The 26,828-nt window shown below is 38.9% G+C and overlaps 1 protein-coding gene across 1 annotated transcript; it reads left to right on the top strand.

The window, feature by feature from the left end:
- Positions 1-26,828, top strand: SdhD (succinate dehydrogenase, subunit D). The gene is made up of 4 exons (XM_090381080.1): positions 1-120; positions 13,427-13,585; positions 23,158-23,296; positions 26,425-26,828. Exons 1-4 carry the CDS (start codon positions 84-86, stop codon positions 26,600-26,602), a joined length of 513 nt encoding a protein of 170 aa, XP_090237206.1. The 5' UTR covers positions 1-83; the 3' UTR covers positions 26,603-26,828.

The raw sequence follows: 26,828 nt of genomic DNA, 5'->3' as shown, positions 1-26,828 counted from the left end.
ATATCTTACTACTCTGTGGTTTTCGTCTAGTGGTGTCACTGAAGCGAGTTGGCAACAGTAATTGCGAATGCTTGCATTTAAACATGGCGGCTCTACTCATATTGCGGGGATTTGGTTGTGGTAAAGCGTTTCGATTTCTTTTTCATTTTCAATTTCAGTGGTTTATATAGACTTAGTTAAAAAACACTTTTTTTCAATAACAGAAAAAAAAAAAAAAAAAGATCGTAGCTACCCTATTATTCAGAAGGTAGCTGCGATCCCTATTTCGAAATTAATTTATAATCATCCGAAATAGTTTTAATACATTTTATATACCCTGTTCTGAGAACTTCTTGATTATAATTATTTCCTATAAAATATGACTAATTTCATTTATTAATTAAATAAATTCACTTATTTAATAATTATTATTTAATTATATTACTGGATTTGAAGAATATAAAATATTCCTTATAAAAATAATATATATATATATATATATATATATATATATATATTGTCATTTTTTATTCAATAAAATATATATATTTTTTTTATTTATTTATTATTATTTTTAAATGAAAACCACAAACATGGAAGGTATTAGAACCTATAGTACTTAGTACCATGCATGGTTTGAAGGGTGAAAAGATGAAGGAACTTGTTGACATTAGACTTAAATTTCTGTAGATTATAATTTTCAGGAAATTGTGAAGGAAGATTGCTCCAGAAGGAATAAATGAGGAAGAAGAAAGGTTGGTTCTGTGAGTTTGAAGTGGGACAGTAAATAGATGTTGACTGGTTTTGGCAATTGTTCAGACTGGTTTGTGTGTGTGAGAGAGAGATGCAAATTCAGAAGAACAGTGCCCATGAAAGTATCCATGGAAAAGGCAGGCAGCAGAAGCAAAATGTCTAGACAGAGAGTGAAGAGATGTCATTAATTAACCTAGCAGTCCCCTTTTGAATGAGTCTAAAAGCCTGAGATAGGTTATTATAGAGCACAACCATAGATATGGGAACAGTATTCCATGGTAGGGTCGATTTGAGAGTGAGTAGCTGTTTAGAAGAAAAGTTGCGCTGAGAGCAAAAGAAAAAATCCAGTTTTTCAGATGCAGAGGAAGCAATATTTGTGATATGCTTATGCCAAAAGAGATTAGAATTCAGGATAATGCTTAATAGAGATATATGATCTTGTCTTGAAATCTGAGCATAGGAGCAGAAGAATCCTTTTTGTGAGATATAAAATAGGACTGAGTTTTAGGATTAAAGTGGATTATAATGAAATTTTGGATACAATCCCATATATAATTTTCGATTATAATCCCAATGTATTAGGCAGTTGTAAGACCACATTTGGAATACATACTGTGTTCAGGTATGGAGACCTCATCTGAAAGAAGACATTCAGCTTTTTGAAAGGGTCCAAAGATGGGCAACTTGAATGGTGAGATTGGAAAAAGGGTGACCTTATGAGGAAAGACTGTTTATGTGGGCTGCAGAGCCTGTCAACCAGGCACCCTCAAAAATAACCTGATGGAAGTTTATAAGGCTCTGATATGGATTAGTGAAATGAATGAAGGTGGAATTTTCATTGTTATAAAAAATTCCAGAACTAGGGGCCATAAATTCAAATTACAGGGGTTGAGGTTTAGATTACATTGTAGGAAGTTTTCTTTTAGCCAGCAAGTCATTGATTACTGGAACAGGTTGCTCTTGCAAGCAGTTGAGGTTGACAGTTTGAATAAATGCTAAGGTCAACATAGTTGCCTATGTGAGGAGGGAAGCAAATAATTTGTATTTTCTACTCTACTTGGGGTTTTTTTGCCAGTGAATACTATATGGCATACACACAACAAGAATATACTCAGTCCTTGACATAACATGGCCTTGATGATGCCCCAGCATACAAACTACTTGGACTCTCTCTCTCTACTCATTATCTGACAGAGTGGAGACAGCAGAATTATACTATAGCCAATCTAGATGCCTCCTAGAGAGTTACTGATATGTTCGGTCTAGTGGACTATCAAGCAGTTGGCCTAATTTGGTTGTCACAGAATAACCAGACTGCTGAAATTTGCTTCAACTTGACTCGTGTCATCTGAATATTACTTCTGTTGTTATTTTAGATTCCCGGGTAGCAAACCCTTCTAGCTTGTCATACTTGGGAGAATGTCTATGATAAGCCTCAATGACAGTATATTTTATAATCTTTTGAGTATTTTAATTTTTTAAAATGTACTTTTCTTTTAACCAGGAGATAATGGAAATAATAGCATATTCAGTATTATAAAGCATCTTTGTAATACTTTTTACATAATATAAGAATCTTTTATAAAAAATATTTTATAAAAGATTTAAGAATCTTTTATAAAATATTTTTTATTTTGTATAAGTAATTCTCAATTTTTTCTGCATTGAAAATGAGTCAAGGTTTAAACAATAGCTTGACTGCTTTACATTTAGGATCCAACATACTTCAGTTTTATGTTATTAGTATTGGCAATTGATGCAAGAAAGCAGGCTTATACATCAGCCAAAAAAAAAAAAAAACCCATGGCACCTCCCATTTCACCCATTCAATCCCTCCAATAGTATGCTAGTTTTTTCTTAAATTTATTTATACTATCAACTTCCACAACAACAGATAGAAGTTTGTTCCAGCAATGAATCACCCGCTGGCTAAAGGCAAACTTCCACACATCAGTTCTGCAACCGTCCTTCCTCAATTTGAATTTGTGCCTATCACGTGTGTGTTGTTTGAACAAGAGGAAGAATCCCATCAGTTAGGCTTGACGTAGCCCAGTGGTCAGGAGCGAGAGTGCATAGCACACGTTCCTTGAGTGGACCTGGGTTCAAGCCCGTGATTACTAAATACGATAAATATTTGTATTGACGATTTATTGTAAACTCTACTGACTTGGTTGTCGTGCCGGAGTATAAACAGAAAATTTATTTTTTTATTTATTTTATTGAGCTTGCTTAATCCATTCAAAGCCATAAACACCTCAATCAGATCATCTCGCAGGCACCTAGTCTACAGATGCTGTAATTTGCAGAACTGAAGCCTTTCTTGATAAAAACACAATTTTGTTCCCATCACTAATCTTGTTGCCCTTCTTTGTACTTGTTCCGCCAGCTCCACATCCTTCCTAAAATAAGGCATCCAGACCTGTATGCAGTACTCAAAATGTGGCCTATCCATTGCTTTATAGAATGGGACAATCACCTCCTTATCCCTGTTGCCAAAATTCCTGTATATCATTGACAAAACCCCATAAGTTCTCCTGATAGCCTGTCTGCACTGCTCAGAGAAATTCATATTTGGCTGTAGAATTACCCCAAGACCTTTCATTTTCCACTACCCTGAGTTTAGTACCACACAGTTAGTATGTTATTCTGGGTGTTTACTTTGCATTTATCAGTGTGAAACTTCAATTGCCATTTCTCAGCCCATCTGCTTAACTTTTCCTAGATCCTGCTGCAGTAGCAAACTGTCCTTATTTTATTAACCACCATACCAATCTTTGTATCATCTGCAAACTTGGGCATTAAGCCTGATATGCCTTCATCAGTATCATTGATAAATATAGAAAACAACAATGGGCCCAACAGTGAACCACGGGAGACTGTACTAATAACATGTCCATGATTACCGCTCTCTGTCTTCTCCCACTCAACCATCCCTTGATCCATAGTAGTAACTTGTCCTTAATGCCACATTGCTCTAGTGTGTACAGCAGTCTTATATGCAACAGTATCAAAAGCTCTCCTGAAATCCAAGTATATGATATCAAAATTATTTTTTGCATCCAGTTCCTATGTGACCACATCATAGTATCCAATCAAATTGGTCAGGCAAGATTTCCCCTTAACAAACCCATACTGTGTTTGAACTTGCAGTCTTGTCTACATGACACTGCATTGCTTCTTATCCGGTGACTCAATTATTATACCCAGAACAGAAGTTAAAGTAACAGGTTTGTAATTATTTGTGTTGCCCTTTGTTCCCCCTTTGTGAAAAGGGGATGCATTTGTACATCTCCAGTCCACGGGGATCTCCCCAGAATCCAAGGATTCTCTGATAATCAATGATATACAGGAACTTTTCTAGCAGGGATAGGGAGGTGATTATTCCCTTGTATAAGGCAATGGTCAGGCCGCACCTTGAGTACTGTATACAGGTCTGGAGGCCTCATTTCAAGAAAGATGTAGAGCTGCTGGAACGAGTACACAGAAGGGCAACACGGTTAGTGAACGGAACGAAGGGTTGCTCTTACGAAGAAAGGCTTAAGTTTTGCAAATTACAGTGTCTGGAGACTAGGCACCGGCGAGGTGATCTGATAGAGGTATACAAAGAGGAAGGACGGATGTGCTGAAATTTGCCTTTAGCCAGCGGGTAGTTGGTTGGTGGAACAGACTTCCATCCCTTGTTGTGGAAGTTGATAGCCTAAATAAATTTAAGGCTCAGCTGGACAGGTATTTCGAACGAACGGAGGGGTGAAGTGGAAGGGTTTTTTTTTTTTTTTTTTTTTTGGCTGATGCTGCATAAGCTTGCTTTAGCATTAGTAGAGGCATTTGACGCAAGAAAGCAAGCTTATGCAGCATCAGCCAAAAAAAATAAAATAAATAAATAAAAAATAACCACTTCCACTTCACCCCTCTGTTCGTTCGAAATACCTGTCCAGCTGAACCTTAAACTTATTTAGGCTATCAACTTCCATGACAAGGGATGGAAGTCTGTTCCACCAACCAACCACCCGCTGGCTAAAGGCAAATTTCCGCACGTCTATCCTACATATGTCTTTCCTCAATTTGAATTTATGCCCTCTCAGGTGATTATTCTGAGCAAGAGGAAGAATCCCATCAGCATTGAGCATGCTCAAACCACTCAAGGCTTTATACACCTCTATCAGATCACCTAGCTGGTGCCTAGTCTCTAGACACTGTAATTTGCAAAACTTAAGCCTTTCTTCGTAAGAGTACCCCTTTGTTCCATTCACTAATCTTGTTGCCCTTCTCTGTACTCGTTCCAGTAGCTCTACATCCTTCTTGAAATGAGGCCTCCAGACCTGTATACAGTACTCTAGGTGTGGCCTGACCATTGCCTTATACAAGGGAATAATCACCTCGTTATCCCTGCTAGAAAAATTCCTGTATATCATTGACAAGACACCATGAGCTACTCTTGCAGCCCGTCTGCACTGCTCAGAGAACTTCATATCTGCTTGCACAATTACCCCCAGGTCCTTTTCATTCTCTACCACTGTCAGTGTAGTACCACAGAGTTGATACGTTGCTCTGGGGTTGCTGTTTCCCATATGTAGTACTTTACATTTGTCAATGTTAAACTTCATTTGCCACCTCTCAGCCCATCTGCTCAATCTTTTCAGATCCTGTTGCAGCAGCATAGTGTCAGTAGTGTCCTTGACAACCCTGCCAACCTTCGTATCGTCTGCAAACTTGGACATTAAGCTTGATATACCATCATCAATATCATTTATAAATACAGAAAACAATAATGGACCCAACACTGACCCTGAGGGACTCTACTAATAACATTAGTCCACGATGAGCAGTGTCACTTGATTACCACACTCTGTCTTCTCCCCCTGAACCGCCCCTTTATCCATAGGAGCAGTTTGCCACCAATGCCACACTGCTCCAATTTGTGCAACAGTCTTCCATGTAAATACATATAAATAAATATAAATTCCAAATAAATACATATAACGACTTATATTACAAACGTAATATAATTAATAACATAACATAATTAATTAATAAATTAATAGAATCATGACTCAGACCAGAGCAGCAAAGCAAAAGGCTCAAGCTAATGGAAGTGCTGTGGCTCAGAGCAGAACTGAGGGGGGCAGTTGTCCTCTGACTCACAGCCTTATAAAAAGCACTGTTTGCTTGATGTTTGCAGAGCAATCGGGTACGGGACATGATACTGCCAAGGGGGATGTCTTTGTGTGTGCGCGATGCAAGGAGTGTATCGATATCAGGCAACAACTCGGCGTTCTTGTGGGCCTATATGAGAGCTTGAAGGACAGGGTGGATGCCCTCGAAGAAACTAAATTGAGGGGCCCATCAAGCTCTCAGCTGCCCACATCAACGCCAGAGCTTGCACTTGGGCATCGCGTGACACAGAGACAACCCCTAAGGCAGAATGCGCTGGTCCCGAAGGAACTAGTAGTTGTTGGTGACTCTATTGTCAGGGAAACGGGGAACATGCTTTGTAAAAAAGATAGGTGGAACAGGACCAGGGTATGTCTGCCAGGGGCAAAGGTTGATGACGTTGTAGAGCAAATATCATCTTTTAAGGGCACAAAAGGTGATATAGTTGTACACGTTGCCACTAATAATATTAAGAGTAGGAGACCGGCAGAATTACTTAACAAGTACAGGTCACTGTTGAACAAAAGCCGAGAATTAGGGTTGAATTTGAAAGTGTCTGCAATTCTGCCCAGACACGATAGGAGGGAGTATATGATGAGAGCCTTGTCGATCAATTCGGCCCTGGAAAGATTGTGCAAGGCTCAAGGGGTAGAATTTTTTTCAGCCTGGACTGTACTTGTTAACAGGAGAGATTGCTTCTACAGGGATGGGATACACTTAAATAGAAAGGGTGCAAGAATATTTGCTGATGCTATCGAGGCAGTGTTAGGTGGGTCGGAAAACTGCTAGCTTGGGGGAGACAAAGACCAATAGATTGACAGTAGCCACTGGCAGAGGTGAAAGAGATTCTTGCACTGCTTCTATTAGAATGAGCAGAAGCCTGAAAAACAAGATGCATGGTATTTCAGAGACTGCTGGGAGCCATTGCGGTACAAGTGAACACATGGGTTGTGTTAGGGTAGCTAAGAATAGAAACAGGGGCAGGTATACTTGCGTGTACACCAATGCTAGGAGTTTAGTAAATAAATTTGATGAATTTGAGGTATTGCTCAAAACATCGAAGGCAGATATTGTTGGGATATCAGAGACGTGGTGTCACACAGATATAAGGGATGCAGAACTGCAATTTGGGGAGTACAACATCTACAGAAAGGATAGACAGGATAGGAAGGGGGAGGGGTTATGCTATTAGTTAAGAAACACATAAAAACCAAGGAAGTGAAGCCAGTCGACATCGCTGGACAGTGCAGTGTGGAGTCAGTTTGGTGTGACATAAACATTGGGAGATCAAAATTGAGAGTAGGAGTGTGCTATAGGCCTAATGACTCTGATGAGTATAATAAGGAACTGTACAGGGAAATAGAGTGGGCCAGTAAATCAGAGTGTCTTATAATGGGAGATTTTAATTTCCCAGATATTGACTGGAATTTGGGGGCTGGTTACTCACACACTAGCAGGGCTTTTGTGGATTTATTGGATGATTGTTTTCTACATCAGCATGTTCGGGAGGCAACTAGAGGGAGTAATACTCTTGATTTGATTATCAGCAGTGATTCTTCATGCATTAAGAATCTGCAGATAAATGAACCACTAGGTGGCAGTGATCACAGTGTGCTGAAGTGGGATTTACTCAAAGAGGTAACTACCATTAGGGGTAAAGGGAAGGGTTATTGCTTCCGTAAAGGCGACTACGATGGACTGAGACAGTATTTAAATTCTATACAGTGGGACCAACTGATGATGTTACCAACAGCAAATTCAAAATGGGAAGCATTCAAAGAACTTATCTTGGAAGCTACTAGGCTTTACATACCAACTAAGAAATATTGTTCAAGGTTTAGGCCAAAATGGATGTCAGATGAACTAATGAGGCATATGGCAGAGAAGAAAAATGCATGGGATACTTACAAATTAACGCATGACACAGAAGCCTATGATAGATACAAGTTGATATGCAACCAAGTTACAAAGGAGGTTAGGCAGGCGAAGGCAGATTACGAGAAATCCTTGGCAAGGGATGCAAAGAAAAACAGCAAAGAGTTCTTTACTTATGTAAACTCTAGAAGGAAGGGGATGAATCAGATTGGTCCACTTGATATTGATGGGTCAAGTGTTGATGATCCTGCTCAGGTAGCTAACAAACTAAATGAATATTTTGCATCGACATTCACACATGAGGAGTTATTCAGCCAGAGGTGTATTCAACTCTAGCAGTAAGCTACAGAATCTTGAAATAACTGGGAGTAAAGTGGAGGAGAAACTGTTGAAGATAAACACAAGAAAGGCACCCGGGGTGGATGGGATCTATCCAGTTATATTAAAGGAGGCAGCAAAGGAAGTAAGCAAACCCTTAGCCATAATTATGAGAGCTTCCTTGGACTCAGGGGAGGTACCCATAGACTGGAAATGTGCAAATGTGACCCCAATTCACAAAGGAGGATCAAAGGCTGACACAAGTAATTATAGACCTGTGAGCTTAACTTCTGTTCCAGGAAAATTAATGGAGGCACTGGTTAAAGAAGCACTGCAGGATCATTTAGACAAGACTTCAGTTGTAGCTCAGACACAGCATGGTTTTGTTAAGGGGAAGTCTTGCCTGACCAACTTGATTGGATACTATGATGCAGTCACACTACAATGGTACTACAATGACAGTGGTAGAGAACGAAAAGGGCCTTGGGGTAATTGTGCAGGCAGATATGAAATTTTCTCAGCAGTGCAGACGGTCTGCAAGAATAGCTCATGGAGTATTGTCAATGATATACAGGAATTTTTCCAGCAGGGATAAGGAGGTGATTATTCCATTGTATAAGGCGATGGTCAGGCCACACCTAGAGTACTGTATACAGGTCTGGAGGCCTCATTTCAAGAAGGATGTAGAGCTGCTGGAACGAGTACAGAGAAGGGCAACAAGATTAGTGAATGGAACAAAGGGGTGCTCTTATGAAGAAAGGCTTAAGTTTTGCAAATTACAGTGTCTGGAAACTAGGCACCACGAGGTGATCTGATAGAGGTGTATAAAGCCTTGAATGGTTTGAGCATGCTCAATGCTGATGGGATTCTTCCTCTTGCTCAGAATAATCACCTGAGAGGGCATAAATTCAAATTGAGGAAAGACATATGTAGGATAGACGTGCGGAAATTTGCCTTTAGCCAGCGGGTGGTTGGTTGGTGGAACAGACTTCCATCCCTTGTGGTGGAGGTTGATAGCCTAAATAAGTTTAAGGCTCAGCTGGACAGGTATTTTGAACAAACAGAGGGGTGAAGTGGAAGTGGGTTTTTTTTTTTTTTTTTTTGGCTGATGCTGCATAAGCTTGCTTTCTTGCATCAAATACCTCTACTAATGATAATGCTAAATGCTAATGTGCAACAGTATCAAAAGCCTTTCTAAGATCCAAGTATATAATATCAAAGTTATTCCCTGCATCCAGTTCTTTTGTGACTGTATCATAGTATCCAATCAAATTGGTTAGGTAAGACTTCCCCTTAACAAAACCATACGGTGTCCGAGCTATAACTGAAGTCTTGTCTAGATGATCCTGCAGTGCTTCTTTAACCAGTGCCTCCATTAATTTTCCTGGAACAGAAGTTAAACTAACAGGTGTATAATTACTTGTGTCACCCTTTGAACCTCCTTTGTGAATTGGGGTCACATTTGCACATCTTCAGTCTGTGGATACCTCCCCTGAGTCCAAGGAAGCTCTCATAATTATGTCTAAGGGTTTGCTTACTTCCTTTGCTGCCTCCTTCAATATAACTGGATAGATTCCATCCACCCAGGTGCCTTTCTTGTGTTTATCTTCAACAATTTCTCCTCCACTTTACTCTCAGTTATTACAAGATTCTCTACCTTACTGCCAGAGTTGAATACACATCTGGCCTTCCTCTAGCTGAATAACTCCTCATGTGTGAATGTCGATGCAAAATATTCATTCAGTTTGTCAGCTACCTGAGCAGGATCATCAACAGTTGACCCGTCGATATCAAGTGGACCAATCTGATTCATTCCCTTCCTTCTAGAGTTTACATAAGTAAAGAACTCTTTGCTGTTTTTCTTTGCATCCCTTGCCAAAGGTTTCTCGTAATCTGCCTTTGCCTGCCTAACCTCCTTTGTAACTTGGTTACAGATCAACTTGTATCTATCATAGGCTTCTGTGTCACATGTTAATTTATATGTATCCCATGCATTTTTCTTCTGTGTTTAATCATTCACATGTCTAATTAGTTCATCTGACATCCATTTAGTCCTGAATCTTGAACAATATTTCTTTGTTGGTATGAAAAGCCTAATGGATTCCAAGATTAATTCTTTGAATGCTTCCCATTTTGAATTTTCTGTTGGTAACATCATCGGTTGGTTCCACCGTATAGCATTTAAATACTGTCTCAGACCGCCGTAGTCACCTTTATGAAAGCAAAAACCCTTCCCTTTACCCTTGATGGTAGTTACCTCTTTGAGTAAATCCCACATCAACACACTGTGATCACTGCCACCTAGTGGTTCCTTTATCTGCAGATTCTTGATGCATGAAGAATCACTACTGATAATCAGATCAAGAGTATTACTCCCTCTAGTTGCCTCCCGAACATGCTGCTATCGAAAACAATCATCGATTAAATCCACAAAAAATCTTGCTAGTGTGTGAGTGACCAGCCCACAAATTCCAGTCAATATCTGGGAAAATAAAATACCCCATTTATAAGACTCTCTGATGTACTGGCCTACTCTATTTCCCTGTACAGTTTCTTATTATACTCATCAGAGTCATTAGGCCTATAGCACACTCCTACTCTCAATTTTGATCTCCCAATGCTTATGTCACACCAAACTGACTCGACACTGCACTGTACAGCGATGTTGACTGGCTTCACTTCTTTGGATTTTATGTGTTTCTTAACTAATAGCATAACCCCTCCTCCCTTCCTATCCTGTCTATCCTTTCTGTAGACGTACTTCCCAAATTCCAGTTCTGCATTCCTTATATCTGTGTGACACCACGTCTCTGATATCCCAACAATATCTGCCTTTGATGCTTTGAGCAATATCTCAAATTCATCAATTTTATTTACCAAACTCCTAGCATTGGTGTACACGCAAGTATACATGCACCTGTTTCTATTCTTAGCTACCCTAACACAACCCATGTGTTTACTTGTACCGCAATGACTCCCAGCAGTCTCTGAAATATCCTGCATCTTGTTTTTCAGGCTTCTGCTCATTCCAATAGAAGCAGTGCAAGAATCACTTTCACCTCTGCCAGTGGCTACTGTTAATCTATTAGGCTTTGTATCCACCCAAGCTAGCAGTTTTCCGACCTACCTAACACTGCCTCAATAGCATCAGCAAATATTCTTGCACCCTTTCTATTTAAGTGTATCGCATCCCTGTAGAAGCAGTCTCTCCTGTTAACAAGTACAGTCCAGGCTGAAAAAAATTCTGCCCCTTGAGCCTTGCACAATTTTTCCAGGGCCGAATTGATCGACAAGGCTCTCATCATATACTCCTTCCTATCGTGTCTGGGCAGAATTGCAGACACTTTCAAATTCAACCCTAATTCACGGCTTTTTTTCAACGGTGACCTGTACTTGTTAAGTAATTCTGCAGGTCTCCTACTCTTGATATCATTAGTGCCAATGTGTACAACTATATCACCTTTTGTGCCCTTAAAAGATGTTATCTGCTCTACAACATCATCAACCTTTGCCCCTGGCAGACATACCCTGGTCCTGTTCCACCTATCCTTTTTACAAAGCATGTTCCCCGTTTCCCTGACAATAGTCACCATCAACTACTAGTTCCTGTGGGACCAGCGCATTCTGCCTTGGGGGTTGCCGCCGTGTTGCGTGATGAACAAGTTCAAGCTCTGGCGTTGATGTGGGCAGCTGAGAGCTTGATGGGCCCCTCAATTTAGTTCCTTCAAGCTCTCATATAGGCCCATAACAACGCTGAGTTGTTGCCTGATTTCGTTACACTCCTTGCATTGTGTAGCGAAATCAGGCAACAATATCATGTCCCGTACCTGATTGCTCCACAAACATCATACAAGCAGTGCATTTTAAAAGGCTGTGATTCAGAGGGCAACTGCCCCCCCGTCAGTTCTCCTCTGAGCCACATCACTCCCATTAGCTTGAGCCTTTGCTGCTCTGAGTCATGATTTCGATTTACTTTCAATAAAATTTCAGGTGCCTCCGTAGCCAGGTTGGAAGGAGCAGCAGTGCATAGCACAGCTTCTTGATTAAACCGGGGTTCGGGCCCGTCACCACCTAATACGGAGGATGCGGAAAGGTCAGGGAATGACCACCGCATATCCCAGAGCAATATGGCCTTAGTTGCTAATGCTCCTAAAAACCAAATAACAAACAAAGAAACAATAAAATTTCAATTTCAGTACAAAATTATAAGCCTAAACTTGTATCCCAACACAGTTATAATGGTATATATATTTTTTAGTATCAAGTATTAATTATCTACGAGTTCCCTTTATATAACTTCTGTATCAAGTTATGTTTTAATTAATTACGTTACATTTGTAATCTAAATCGTTATATATATTTAGTTAAAAGTACAATTTAATTGACAACGAAGTTGAACTCGTTTAATAGATTTTAGTGATTAATTGACAATATTATACTGTACTATGCTAATGCTATCTAGTTCAGAATATAACGTATTGTATAACAAAGCCGGCAAGTTACAAACGGTAAATCTACGACACTTAAGTATTAATTAACTTCCAAATCTCGCTGTCCCGATTCAGAATAAACTAACGATCCTGACTAGGTATATAAGCTACTTATAGAAAATAATTTGATGTAAAAAATATTCAATAAAGCGGCTAAATATGGCTAAAAAACTTCTTGTTCAGCGGAGTTGCAACTTGTATCATGTGGATTTTGATACCTTTACCCCAATACCTTTATGCAATTACAAGGCCGAGTAAAGAATAAATACACCAGATTAATCAGAAAATCACAAAATAATGTTATACTACTAAATTTAAATCAAAAGTTTTAGAAAAACAATAATTTGAAATCAATAAATAAGAAAAATCCACAGCGGCTTTGATCACGTCTGGCTCCCACTAGCCTCATCAGCAGGCTAGTGGGATATGTTCTCATCAATGTCATTAATAAATATTTAAAACAGTAATGGGCCCAGTGCTGAAATCCAAGGGATTCTGCTGATAACATTAATCCAAGAAGCGTAGTGCAGATTAATAACCACCTCCACTCAACCATCCCTTTACCCACAGTAATGACTTGTCTATAATGCCACACTGCTCTAATTTGTACTGCAATGAGAAATTAGAAAAGTCTCAAAAACACATTTAGTACTCCTCTTTAATGATAACTGTAATGGTGATTGTACACTGAGTGATCACCGAATTATGACCACTTACCTAATACTTCGTAGGTCCTCCTTTTGCCCTCAGTACAGCAGCTATCCTGCTGTACTGCTGTATTATCATGTTAATTTAACATTTCTAAATTGTAAATTAAAAATTGTTAAATTAATGTTTCATTTTTCCCCTTTTTCTTATAGCTAGTGCTAGGTACTGTCTCTCTGGTACTTTTTCAACAGTTCCCACCAGTTCTCTCAGTGTGCTTAAATTTACAGTACCAGCATTACAAACTGATCTCCCGCTTGATATACAGTCAAGGTCGGTAACTACTAGTACAGGAGAAAGATCTGATGAACATGGTATGAAAAATTTGTATATATCTATAGTATTTGGTTTTAATTAACTTTTAACGAGGTAATAATTTCTGTGGTAAGAAGATCAGAAAGTTCAGAACTGACTGTATTTTGAAATTATGGCATCGTAGTGAGTCGTAACTTGTTGAAATATGTTCAGTGGCTCATCGCTTATCTAGACATAGTAATGCATGGATCATCTATTTATCAGCAATCAGTCTGAATTAGCGTATCTTGAATAGAAGGTATTTTGCGTGTCTTGCTGCATCTTAAAATGACCGATTTTACTGAGTAGCAAATTAGGGGAAATTGCAATAGAAACCCATAAAATGTTACAGTTCTTGGAAAAGATACTGTGTGATGTTTGAAGGCTTCAGTTATTTGCACATAGGGCCACTTGTCCATTGAAGATTATTCTTGCTCTGATTTCTCAGCTTCAAACCTGATGATTCAGTCACTCAGTGGTAGATACTCATATGTGAGATTCTTTGTCAACATGCTGCTACTGAACCACACTTTTCTTCCATCATTACTGGTGATGAATCATGGGAGTATGGCTGCGATCGTAAAAACAAAGACCCAGTTCTCTTAGGGGAGGACTATCTTCTCCAAACTCAAACAAAAAAAAAAAAGCAAGACCATCTATGTTAAATATGAAGCTCATGCTTATTGTATTTTTTGGCTTCCAGAGCATTGTTCATTATGAATTTGTCCCACCTGGTCAGGTTGAATCTGGTTTGCTACTAAACATTTCTACAATTAATGCACAGTGCTGTTTGGAGAAAACGGCCAGAAAGAAGGCTTCAGAAAACCGATGCTTGCATTGTGGCAACGCCCACCGCATACTGTGCACTTTCCATTTAAGGATTTCTTGTAAAGTACTCCACTGTGGTTTCCCCCATCTGCCATACCCTTCTATGTGGGCACCTGTACATGGTGAGGGGACCGCCCAGTAACAATGCTGGTCCTCCAGATTAGCATCACTGGGATCCAGCACCCACAGCGTAGGTTCCAGGCTATCATCATAGGAATGTGGTATGTTTGCCAGGTGCTGCAACCCGTGGTAGCTCGGAAAGTGGGATCCTGATGGTTGAGGGGCCCAGCTTCAACACACCACTTTGGCCCCTACTTCGACAAGACAGGTGGTCCCAAATGGCTCAGCCAGGATCATTCAGCTAGTGGGTTTGCCTGCAAGGGTCAACCATGGCTATGCCATTCCCCTACTCTCACGGTCTGAGAGACAGGATTCAGGCTGGCAGAGGTGCAGTTATAGTATCTGGGTAGCCTTAGCATTCCACTCCTGAGTGCATTTATTGCTTGCCAGGTAGTGGGCATCCCATTTGGTCTCCGTGGTGGGTGGGGAGCCTGAACCAAATGATAAACCACATGAATCCTGATACTGTAAACTTTTCTTTTGGGGTCCCAATAAAGGCCCTACCAGATATTAATATCAATGAAGAGAATATGAGTAATGCAGCAAAATGGCCAAGAATGGAAATTAAAACAAAACCTATACCATGCTTCCTGGTAACCCATTCAATATCCAAAAAACCAATTGAGAAGATGTTGCCCTTCTTTATTCAGAAGGGACTAGAAAAGTTGGCAGAGTCACCATAATCAGTCAAACTATGCTATGCTCTGGTGATATCGTGATAGAAATGAAAAACGAGAAGCATTCAGAAAAGCTTCTTCGAGCCGCATGTAGCAGGGGTAATTTGAATTACAGTTTCCCTTCATAAGATGCTAAATCAATCTCTTGGTGTGATCTCTGAGTGGGATCTTATTAGCATTAGCAGAGGCATATGATGCAAGAAAGCAAGCTTATACAGCATCAGCAAAAAAAAAAAAAAAAAAACCTTCCCATTTCACCATCCATTCACTCTAAATGTTTGTCTAGTTCTACCATGAATTTATTATTTAAGCTGTCAACTTCCACAATCATAGATGGAAGTTTGTTCCAGCATTAACTCAAGACTTGAAGGACTCTGTAAGGCTTTAGGGGGGAAATTTCTATCAGCTTGGCCCACACTTGTAGGTAGATGGAATTTGTTTTGTAGAGACGGGATACACTTAAGCAAAGGTGGTGCAAACGTTTTTGCCAGTATTATTGAGGATACCTTAAAGGTTCAGGGAAACTGCTAGTTAGGGGGGGGGGATGTAAGTAATACTGACACGCGTTTATCTGATAATATTGGTCAAAGTAACTCTTGCACATAACTCAAGAGTGCTTATCTGTTATCCCAACTGGACATATTATCTAGATGTTCTGTGGGGAGAATCATTTCAAGTGAGCGGGTAGCTAATGCCAAGGAAGAGAGCCTAAAAAACTTCAAGGGTTTTTAAATATACAAGAACAGGAGGCGCCTCCATAGCCAGGTGGGCAGGAGCAGCAGTGCGTAGCGCATGCTTCTTGATTAGACCGGGGTTCGAGCTCGTGCCCACCAAGTACGGAGGATGCGGAAAGGTCAAGGAATGACCACCGCATATCCCCGGAGCAACATGGCCTTAGTTGCTAATGCTCCTAAACACCAAATAACAATAACAACAATAACAAGAACAGTAAGTCTTAATTGTTTATATAGTAATGTTAGAAGTGTTGTCAATAAAATGAGCAAATTCGAACTGCTGGTTAAAACTAGTAACGCGGACATAATAGGGCTTACGGAAACGTGGTGCCACCCGGAAATAGGGGATGATGAGTTTCAGTACGGCTTGTATAATGTATTTAGGAAGGATAGGGTAGATAGAAAGGGTGGTGGTGTAATGCTTCTTATCAGAAGCAGCCTGAGGGCGACGATAGCTTTCCTGGATTCAGACGTTTCACGTGCTAGTATAGAATCTGTATGGTGTGAGATAGTTGGAAACAAAGGTATAATGCAAGTAGGAGTAATCTACAGACCAGGTGATTGTGAAGATTATGATGAAAGCCTCTACATGCAAATGGAATGGGCAAGTAAGCGTCAATGTCTTATTATGGGTGATTTCAATTTGCCTCTAATTGATTGGATTAAATGGGAAGGAAACTCGACATGGGGAACAAAATTTTTAAATCAACTAGATGACTTATTTGTATCAATATTTCAGGGAAAGTACCAGAGAAAAGAATATCCTAGACCTCATTATCACCCATGAACCAGATGACATGGCATAACAGGGCTGACAGTAGAGAACCAGTAGCAGGAAGTGATCACGGAATTCTACGGTGGATGATTGAAGAGAGAGGTAGCAGTAGTAAAAGGCAAAAGAATGAGTTATAATTTCAGAAAAGGAAATTACGATGCCTTAAGGTGCTACATGGCCTCTATTAACTGGATAGATATCGCACAGAGAATGAATACAATCAAACTGTGGTATGCTTTTAAAACATTAATCACAGATGCCTTGAATGCCTATTTACCATTAAAAAAATACTCCACGACAATGATTCCAAGTTGGATGAATAGTGAAGTTGCCACATTACTTGAGCAGAAAAAGGTGGCATGGAAAAGTTACAGAGCAATAAAAAGTACTGAAGCCTATAACAGCTACAAGATTATCTGTAATAGAGCCACAGAAAAGGTTCGACAGGCAAAGGCAGTTTATGAGAAATCGCTAGCAAACAGAGCAAAGAGGGGGGAATAAGGAATTCTTCACATTTATAAATGTTAAGAAGAGCAGGACAAACCAGATCAGACCTTTACGTAAGGGAAAGGGAATAGTATTAAATACACCAGCTGCCGTTGCAGGTGAACTCAACAGTTATTTTTGCATCGATATTTACAAATGAAAAACCTTTTGTGGCAATGGGAAATTGTGGGAGTGAAGTTGAAAAATGTGTAATTAATGATATTGAAATTTCACGAGATTATTTAATGAAAAAACTTTCGAGCCTACAGGCCAGTAAGGCAGTTGATCGAATATACCCTATAATCTTAAGGGAGGTGGCAAGTGAGTGCATTGAACCATTGAGGCTAATTATGCGAGCATCACTAGACTTTGGGGAGATTCTGTTGGATTGGAAAAGTGCCAATGTATCCCCCAATACATAAGGGTGGTTCTAAGAGTGAAGTGGGAAATTATCGACCTGTCAGTCTGACTTCAGTGGTAGGGAAAATCATGGCGGCAATGATCAAGGGTGGAATTCAGGATCATTTGGATAGAATTGAAATTCTCAAGGATACTCAGCATGGTTTTGTAAAGGAAAAATCATGTTTAACAAATCTGGTTCGCTATTTTGAAAGGGTTACTCATTAGTTGGATTTAGGGAATAATTTTGACATTGTTTATTTAGATTTCAGCAAAGCTTTTGACTCAGTCCCACATGAGCGGTTGCTTTATTAGCTGGAACAGGTTGGAATCGCTGAGAAAATCCTTAGAGGGATAGCAGTATGGCTTCAGGGCAGGAGGCAGAGGGTTGTGATAAATGGCTATTCCTCAGATTGGGTTGATGTAAGAAGTGGGGTTCCCCAAGGATCAATAATAGGATCACTGTTGTTTTTAATTTTCATAAACGACATTGATGAAGGGATAGAGGGCGTGATGTCTAAATTTGCAGATGATGTTAAAATTGGTAGAGAAGTTAATGATCACTGTCAAGCTGAGCTTCTTCAGAGAGACCTCGATAGACTTCAGGAATGGTCAGAAAAATTGCAGCTATGCTTTTATCCAACAAAGTGTAAGGTATTACACCTGGGAAACAGTAATCCCAAAATAACTTATTCACTTGGTGGAGTTCAACTAAACCCAGTACTGGAGGAAAGTGACTTGGGTGTTACGATACGGTTAGACACGAAATTCTCTGAGCATTGTAAACAGGTTGCAAGGAAGGCCCATGGTGTCCTATCGATGATCTATCGAACTTTTGCAAGTAGAGATAGGGACGTGATAATCCCATTATATAAGGCTTTTGTTAGACCACACTTGGAATACTGTGTTCAAGTATGGAGACTGCACCTAAAGAAAGACATAATTTTCATGAAAGGGTGCAAAGACAGGTAACTCGCCTGGTGAGATCGGCAAAAGGGTGTCCTTATAAAGAAAGACTTCGAATATGTGGGTTGCAGAGTTTGGAAACTAGAGGCTTTAGAGGAGATTTGATTGAGGTGTTTAAGGTTCTAAGAGGCATCAGTAAAATGAATGAATCAGGACGAAATTTTCAAGATTATAAATGATGCTAGAACTAGGGGACATAAATTCAAGTTCCGGGGAGGTTGGGAGATGTTTAGATTGGACTGCAGGAAGTTTTATTTTAGCCAGCGAGTTATAAATTACTGGAATAAGTTGCCTACATGGGTGGTAGAGGCTAACAGTTTGGAGAAATTCAAAGAACATCTGGATAGTACCTTCGGGTGAGGGGAAACACATAGCATGATAGGTTTAATTTCCTTTTCTTTTATTAATTATTATTTTTTGTTTTTTTTTATCATTGCTTTATTCGGGGTTTTTTATTTATTTTTTTATTTCGCTTTTTATCATTGTTTTATTTGGATTTTTATTATTATTTTTTTTATTTATCATTGTTTTTTTTTTTTTTTTTTTTTTGGCTGGCGCAGCATAAGCCATAGGCTTTCTTGCGCCATGCGGCCATTACTAATACTAATCAACCACTTGCTGGCTAAAGGCAAATTTCTGCACATCTATTCTACAACTGTCTTTCCTCGATTTGAATTTATGTCCCCTCAGGCAATTAATCTGGGCAAGAGGAAGAATTCTATTAGCATTGAGCTTGCTCAAACCATTCAAGGCCTTATACACCTCAATCAGATCACCTCGCAGGTGCCTAATCTGAAGACACTGCAATTTGCATAATTTAAGCCTTTCTTCTTAACAGTAACCCTTTGTTCCATTCACCAATCTCGTTGCTCTTCTCTGTACTCATTCCAGCAACTCTGCATCCTTCCTAAAATGAGGCCTCCAGACCTGTATACAGTACTCAAGGTGTGGCCTGACTAATGCCTTATACAAGAGGAAAATCATGTCATCCCTGGTAGAAAAATTTCTGTATATCATTGACAAGACTTCATGAGCTACTCTTACATGCTGTCTGCACTGCTTACAAAACTTCTTATCTGACTGTACAATTATCCCCAGGTCTTTTTCATTCTACACTACCCTGAGTGTAGTACCCACCGTTGATATGTTAATCTGAGGTTACAGCTACCCATATGCAGTTCTTTACATTTGTCAATGTTAAACTTCTCGATATCTTGATAGAAATATGAAGATATCGACACCATCTCTCAGCCCAACTTCTCAAATTTTCTAGATCTGTAGCATACTGTCAACAACTCTGCCAACTTTCGTATCATCTGCAAATTTGGGCATTAACCCTGATGTACATCCGTCGATATCATTGATAAATACAGAAAACAACAATGGGCCCAACACCGAACCCTGGCAGACTCCACTAATAATATTAGCCCATGAAGAGCAGTGTCCATTGATTACCACTCTGTCTTCTCCCACTGAACCATCCATTTATCCATAGCAGCATTTGCCCTTAATGCCATATTGCTCGAATTTGTACAATAGTCTTCCATGTGCAACAGTATCAAAAGCTTTCCTGAAATCCGAGTATATGATATCAAAATTATTTTTTGCATCCAGCTCCTTTGTGACCACATCATAGTATCCAATCAAATTGGTCAGGCAAGGTTTTCCCTTAATAAACCCATGCTATCTGAACTATAACTGAAGTCTTCTCTAGATGATCCTGCATTGTTTCTTTAACCAGTGACTCCATTATTTTCCCTGCAACAGAAGTTAAACTAACAGGTCTGTAATTACTCATGTCAACCTTTGATCCCCCTTTGTGAATTGGGGATGGATTAGCACATCTCCGGTCCTTGGGGACCTCCCCTGAGTCCCAGGATGCTCTTATGAGCATGGCTAAGGATTTGGTTACTTCCTTTGCTGCATCCTTTAATATAACTGATAGATCCCATTCACCCCAGTTGTCTTTCTTGTATTTAATTTCAACAATTTCTCCTCCACTTTGTTCTCATTTATTACAATTATGTTACTGTTTGAAAAACAGTAACATAATTGTAATAAATGAGAACCCGTTACTGTTTGAAAAACTTCTGGCATTCTCCTCCCTTAACTCCTCGTGTGTGAATGTAGATGCAAAATACTCATTCAGTTTGTCAGTTACCTAAGCAGGATCATCAACAGTCAAATCATCGATATCAAGTGGACTAACCTGATTCATCCCTTTCTAGAGTTTACATAAGTAAATTAGTCTTTACTATTCCTCTTTGCATCCTTTGCCAAAGATTTCTCATAATCTGCTTTCGCTTGCCTGACTTCCTTTGTGTCTTGATTACAGACTAGCTTACATCTAGCATAGGCTTCTGTGTCTCCTGATAATTTATATGCACACCATGCACTTTTCTTCTCTGCCATGAGTCCCAATGAGTTCATCTGACATCCATTTAGACCTAAATCTTGAACATTGTTTCTTACTTGATATGAAAAGCCTAGTAGCTTCCAAGATTAATTCCTTGAATGCTTTCCATTTAGAATTTGCTGTTGGTATCATTATCAGTTGGTCCCACTATAGTCACCTTTATGAAAGCAAAAACTCTTCCCTTTACCCCCTGACAGTAGTTACAGCTTTTACTAGATCCCACATCAGTACACTGATCACTGCCACCTAGTGGTTCCTTTAACTGCAGATTCTTAATGTATGATTAATCACTGCTGATAATCAGATAAAGAGTATTACTCCATCTGGTTGCCTCTCAAACATGCTGCTGTAGAAAGCAATCATCCAATAAATCCACTAAATCTTGCTAGTGTGCAAGTGACCAACGCACAAGTTCTACTCAATATCTGAGAAGTGAAAATCCCTCATTATAAGACAATCTGATTTACTGGCCAACTATTTCTCTGTACAGTTGTTCATTATACTCATCAGAATCATTATGCCTATAAAACACTCCTGCTCTCAATAAAACTTAGGCACTGGGAAAGTCAAAATTTTGACTTTCCCAGTGCCTAATGTCACACCAAACTGACTCCACATTGCACTGTCCATCCCATGGCCACTAGATGCACTTCCTTATATTTTGTTTCTTAACTAACCGAATAATCCCTCCTCCCTTTCTATTCTGTCTATCCTTTCTGTACACATTGTACTCCCCAAATTGCAATTCTGCATTCCTTATATCTGTGTGACACCATGTATCTGATATCCAAACAATATCCACCTTTGATGTCTTGATCAGCACTTCAAATTCATCATATTTATTTACTATATATCTAGCATTGGTGTACATGCAAGTATACATGTATGTGTTCTTGCTATTAGTTATCCTACCACAGCCCATGTATTTATTTGTTCCGTGATGACTTCCAGCAGTTCTTGAAATCCCCAGCACCTTGCTTTCCAGGCTGCTGCTCATTTCAGTAGAAGCAGTGCAAGAATCATTTTCACCTCTGCCTGCAGTTACTGTTAATCTTTTAGTTTTGGTGTACATGCAAGTATACATGTATGTGTTCTTACTATTAGTTATCCTACCACAGCCCATGTATTTATTTGTTCCGTGATGACTTCCAGCAGTTCTTGAAATCCCCAGCACCTTGCTTTCCAGGCTGCTGCTCATTTCAGTAGAAACAGTGCAAGAATCATTTTCACCTCTGCCTGCAGTTACTGTTAATCTTTTAGTCTGTGAATCCCCCTAGTTAGCAGTTTTCCGACCCACCTAACACAGTCTCGATAGCATCAGTAAATATTCTTGCACTCTTTCTATTTAAGTGTATCCCATCCCTGTAGAAGCAATCTCTCCTGTTAACAAGCAGAGAACATGCTGAGAAAAATTCTACCCAATGAGTCTTGCACTATCTCCAGGGCTGAATTGATTGCATTCCTTATATGATGAGAGACAAGGCTCTTATCATATACTCCCTCCTATCGTGTGTTTATTTAATATTACATAATATAATAAAATATTTGAAGATTAAATGCACAAGGCATAATATGATATGGGTTTAAATTAACTATATAATATCGGTGTAGATATACCATAGTTTACCCATAAATTAAACTTAAGTACGTAGTGTGATATACATTAAAAACTATGCCTTCACACTATGTACGTAGTTTAATTTATGGGTACACTATGGTGTATCTACACCGATATTATACAATAAATAATATCATATAAAGAACATGAGATAATAAAGTTGTGAAACAAAATATAATATTTTTATTAATGACTACATTAATAAAAATAGCCAGGTGGGCAGGAGCAGCAGTGCGTAGCACACGCTTCTTGATTAGATCGGGGTTTGAGCCCATGACCACCAAATACGGAGGATGCGGAAAGGTCAGGGAATGACCACCGCATATCCCCGGAGCAATATGGCCTTAGTTGCTAATGCTCCTAAAAACCAAATAACAAACAAACAAACTCCTACAATTTTCACATTTTTGAAGAGTTTCAAATATTAGAATTGAATCAAATATTGAAATGTTTCAAATATTATAGCACATTAACAAAGATACACACGATGTTCTTCATGTTTGCAGTTGATAATTAATGCCTAATCTTTGACACATTATGAAAATTAATTTTGTTTCGTTATTTTTCTTTCAGCTCATAGTCATGTGAAAATTTGGACAGCAGAAAGAGCCTTGTCTGCAAGTATGGTTGGACTGATACCTACAGCTTTTTTCTTTCCTTCTCCTGTATTTGATTATGTTCTTTCCATTGCTCTTACAGCTCATGCCCATTGGTAAGCATTTATATATACTATTGATACAATATTAATTAAGATGAAGTATTACAATTTAAATTGCAAACGTTCCTTTGGTTGGCTGTACGAAATTTTTTGTTAATACCGTCTGCTTGTGTCCTGCTAGTACTTACCACATAGTTCCATCCTCTTTGGTGTCTTTCACATCTCTGCTCACATGATTCTCCTTTAACAGGGATGATCTTTCCACTGGTGCCCTTAGGAACTCCAGCTATGATCTTGTTTGGTGTCTTTCAATTTCTCGATATACAGTGTGATTCAGAAAGAATTACACTTTAGATGTTTATGAAACTACTCATGCATATGATAATAAATTTTCAACTGAACAAAATTCATTTCCATTATACCATTCCACCTGATGGATACAAGTGGGGGAGGGTACAGTTGTTAAAATGGCTCCATGTGAAAAATGAATTGTATCATCCACTTTGCAAAGAAAAATTTCGTAAATAGTGTGCAATATGAGTTTCATACCAAAAACAACTCACCATAACATCAATCAATTTACAATTGGTGTAAACAGTTTGAAAGCAAAAGCTGTACCTGCAAAGGAGAGTCTAGGTTAGGGTTGGCTAACCCATGGCACATGTGCCACTTTTGGTGCACCTCCCAATGTGGGGGAAAAAAAAAAAAAAAAATGTAAAAAATCTTACAATTAGTTTGAAAAATTAGGTACAAAGCTAAACATACACCACAGAGCTTTCAAAAGTGTGTTACATAATGTTCCAAAGGGGTGTCGCCAAATTTTGACATCATATCAACATTGTTTTTGTTATGATTTCCTTGCATATAACGCCGACCGGGCTAGCCGAGTGGGTAAAGTACCTGCCCGGCAACCCAAAGGTCGCGGGTTCGATTCCCGCCTCGGGCTTGGATCAAAGTACTGCAAAAACCTTGGGAGGTGCAATATGGCCACAGAAGCCAATGCGCCAACAACTACCAAATCAAAAAAAAAAAACCTTGCATATAACAATTGTAAATAATTGATTTACAATTATTGAGTTTTAATTATTGAGTAATGTGTAAATATCTATGATATTTATTTCTTCACATGCTTCGTACTTGGAGGTCAGTGATCTCTGGACATGCTTTTCTCTTTGAAAGCTAATAGCTTCCAAATCTGTCAATTTCAAGTAGCATGGTTAATCTTGAACTTGACAACGCATCTTTCCTCTCTTTCCCTCTTGTTTTATGTGCTTTTGGTCCAAAACCATTGATTTACCATCAACTCAAAAGATAACGAACAAAAGGTGAATGTTGAATTCAACATCCACCTTTTGTTCCTGTTGAATGTTGAAAAGGTGAAGAGCTGTTAAATGATTACAAAATTCTAGCCGTTCAATTATTTTTAGTACATATTAGTACATATGTAGTGTGTCAACTTCTAAATAGTTTTGGAAAGCAATAGCAATGACATAAGTTTAAATTCCGCCTTTATTCCCAGAAATTACAATCCAGGTTTTATTCCCAAAAATTACAGGAACCTTATTTATCAATTCATGTTTACTGCCTTTTAATTTAGTGTAGGTAAGTGAGGTGCTAGGGAGCTTCTCATGATGCCGATTCTGTAAAGATGAACATTTCATTCATTAACCTACATTAAATTTATTTAATAAGTGTAAAGTTGTTTCAATTTTTTTTTTTATTACAAGAATTTAGCATAATTCCTTTACATAGCAAAAACATTTGATGGTGCAGCAGCGTGCTACACATAGCATGCTGCAGGAAAAGACTGCTCCCTCCCCCTCTGATCTAGGTCATCCCACCTCCCATTTATTTCCATCTCCACAGGCGATTCATACACGATAGATTTGAGGGCCCCCCACAGAAAGAAATCAAGGCTTGATAAATCAGGTGAGCATGGGGGCCAGGCAACGGGTCCACCACGACCAGTCCATCGACGCCCAAAATGCCTGTTCAAATGGTCACGAACACACCTTCCATAATGGGCAGGCGCCCCGTCATGTTGAAACCAAATGCTGCGTCTAACATTTGCTGGAACGTCGTCAAGTAACCCTGGTAGAACTAGTTCAAGAAAGATCCGATATTTAGTGGAGTTCATACGGGATGGTAACAGGTATGGGCCAACTAAGCAGTCACCGACTATACCTGCCCATGCATTTATTGCGAACCGACGTTGTGCCGCATGGGGGCGCACACCATGTGGGCCCTCTGCTAATCCATACACTAGGTGCATGTCTGCCAGCTCACAGTTCATATATCAATGCATGCTCTTCATGCTGCGACTACTGCTTGAATGAGTAAAACAGAAATTTTCCCTATCACGAACTGATGAACGCTCCATGTACCGACTTACGGCGACGTTTCCGGTTATGGGTTCCTATGCGATTCACATTCCTTTAGATGTTACTTACCTCCCCTAAACGTTTGTACCAATATTTTTGAGACACCCTGTATATCATGGTTCCCCCATTTCAAAGATGTGGAGCTCTGTATATGTGTTGGATATTATGCCTTCCCTAGCTGTCACACCATCTCATCTGTAAAGATCCCTTTTCCAAATTTTCTTGGTTTTGGTTTCATTTCCCTTGATCAAGGTTACTACATTTGTTATGAACAAGATCAGTTGTAGTTCTAGCTAGTTATTCCATCTAAATTTTTGCTGTTTAAAAATTTATTGGCTGAGCAGAGCATAAGGGTTTTTTGTAAAAGTTCTTGCATTGCTTTTAAGTATGACTATTCTTTGTTTACAAATTTCGATTTTTATTATATTAACATTCAACTCATTAAAAAAAAAAAAAACTGCCATGATTAAATGAAATCAAAGTAATAATATATATAATTTACAGCTTATCTCTGTTGTTTAAAAAAAAACTTATTACCTCAAATACTGGTGTGTTTTTGTTTTTTTTTTTTGTTGCTGGAACAATTACCAGTTAATATGCAAATGAAATGCTAATATGGTTTGATTAGTAGGCTTGTAAGCCTAACTGTACAATTATTTTTGCTTTTATGTATTTTCAATGTTTTTGAAGCATTGTTTAGAATACAGTGCAGAAATTAATTAATTTTAAACTGAGATGTATGATTTGTTAATTGCTATTAATATTATTTTCAAACTTCTCAAATGCTTTTCTTCTTTCTAGGGGTGTGGAAGCCATTGTTGTTGATTATATCCGACCTGCCATATTTGGTCCAGTTATACCTAAAGTTGCTCTTATAGGAACTTATGTACTTTCAATACTTACCTTAGGTGGCTTGTTTTACTTTAACTATAGTGATGTTGGACTAATTCAAGCAGTTAAGATGCTGTGGAAATTGTAAAACTATGCAAAGTTAATCTCATACCAGATCTTGTGGGAGGCATGAAGTACTTGTAGTTAAAGGAGCCCAAAGAAGTTTATATCCACTGCACTCACTTGGAAGCTGTTCAAAAATAAAGTTATTAGGTAGCTCCACTTAATTTATGAGGAAAGGCCCCAATTTTTGTGCTGTTTTTCCACTTGTGCATGTAGAATTTCTTATGTTAAGTAAACAGATGTTATATGAA

The sequence above is a fragment of the Mastigoproctus giganteus genome, chromosome 9 (genome assembly GCF_048544385.1).
Source record: "Mastigoproctus giganteus isolate SK-2022 chromosome 9, ASM4854438v1, whole genome shotgun sequence".
In the NCBI taxonomy this organism is placed as follows: Eukaryota; Metazoa; Arthropoda; class Arachnida; order Uropygi; family Thelyphonidae; genus Mastigoproctus; species Mastigoproctus giganteus.
Note: the sequence above shows the minus strand (reverse complement) of the source record. Positions and strands in the feature narration are given on the sequence as shown.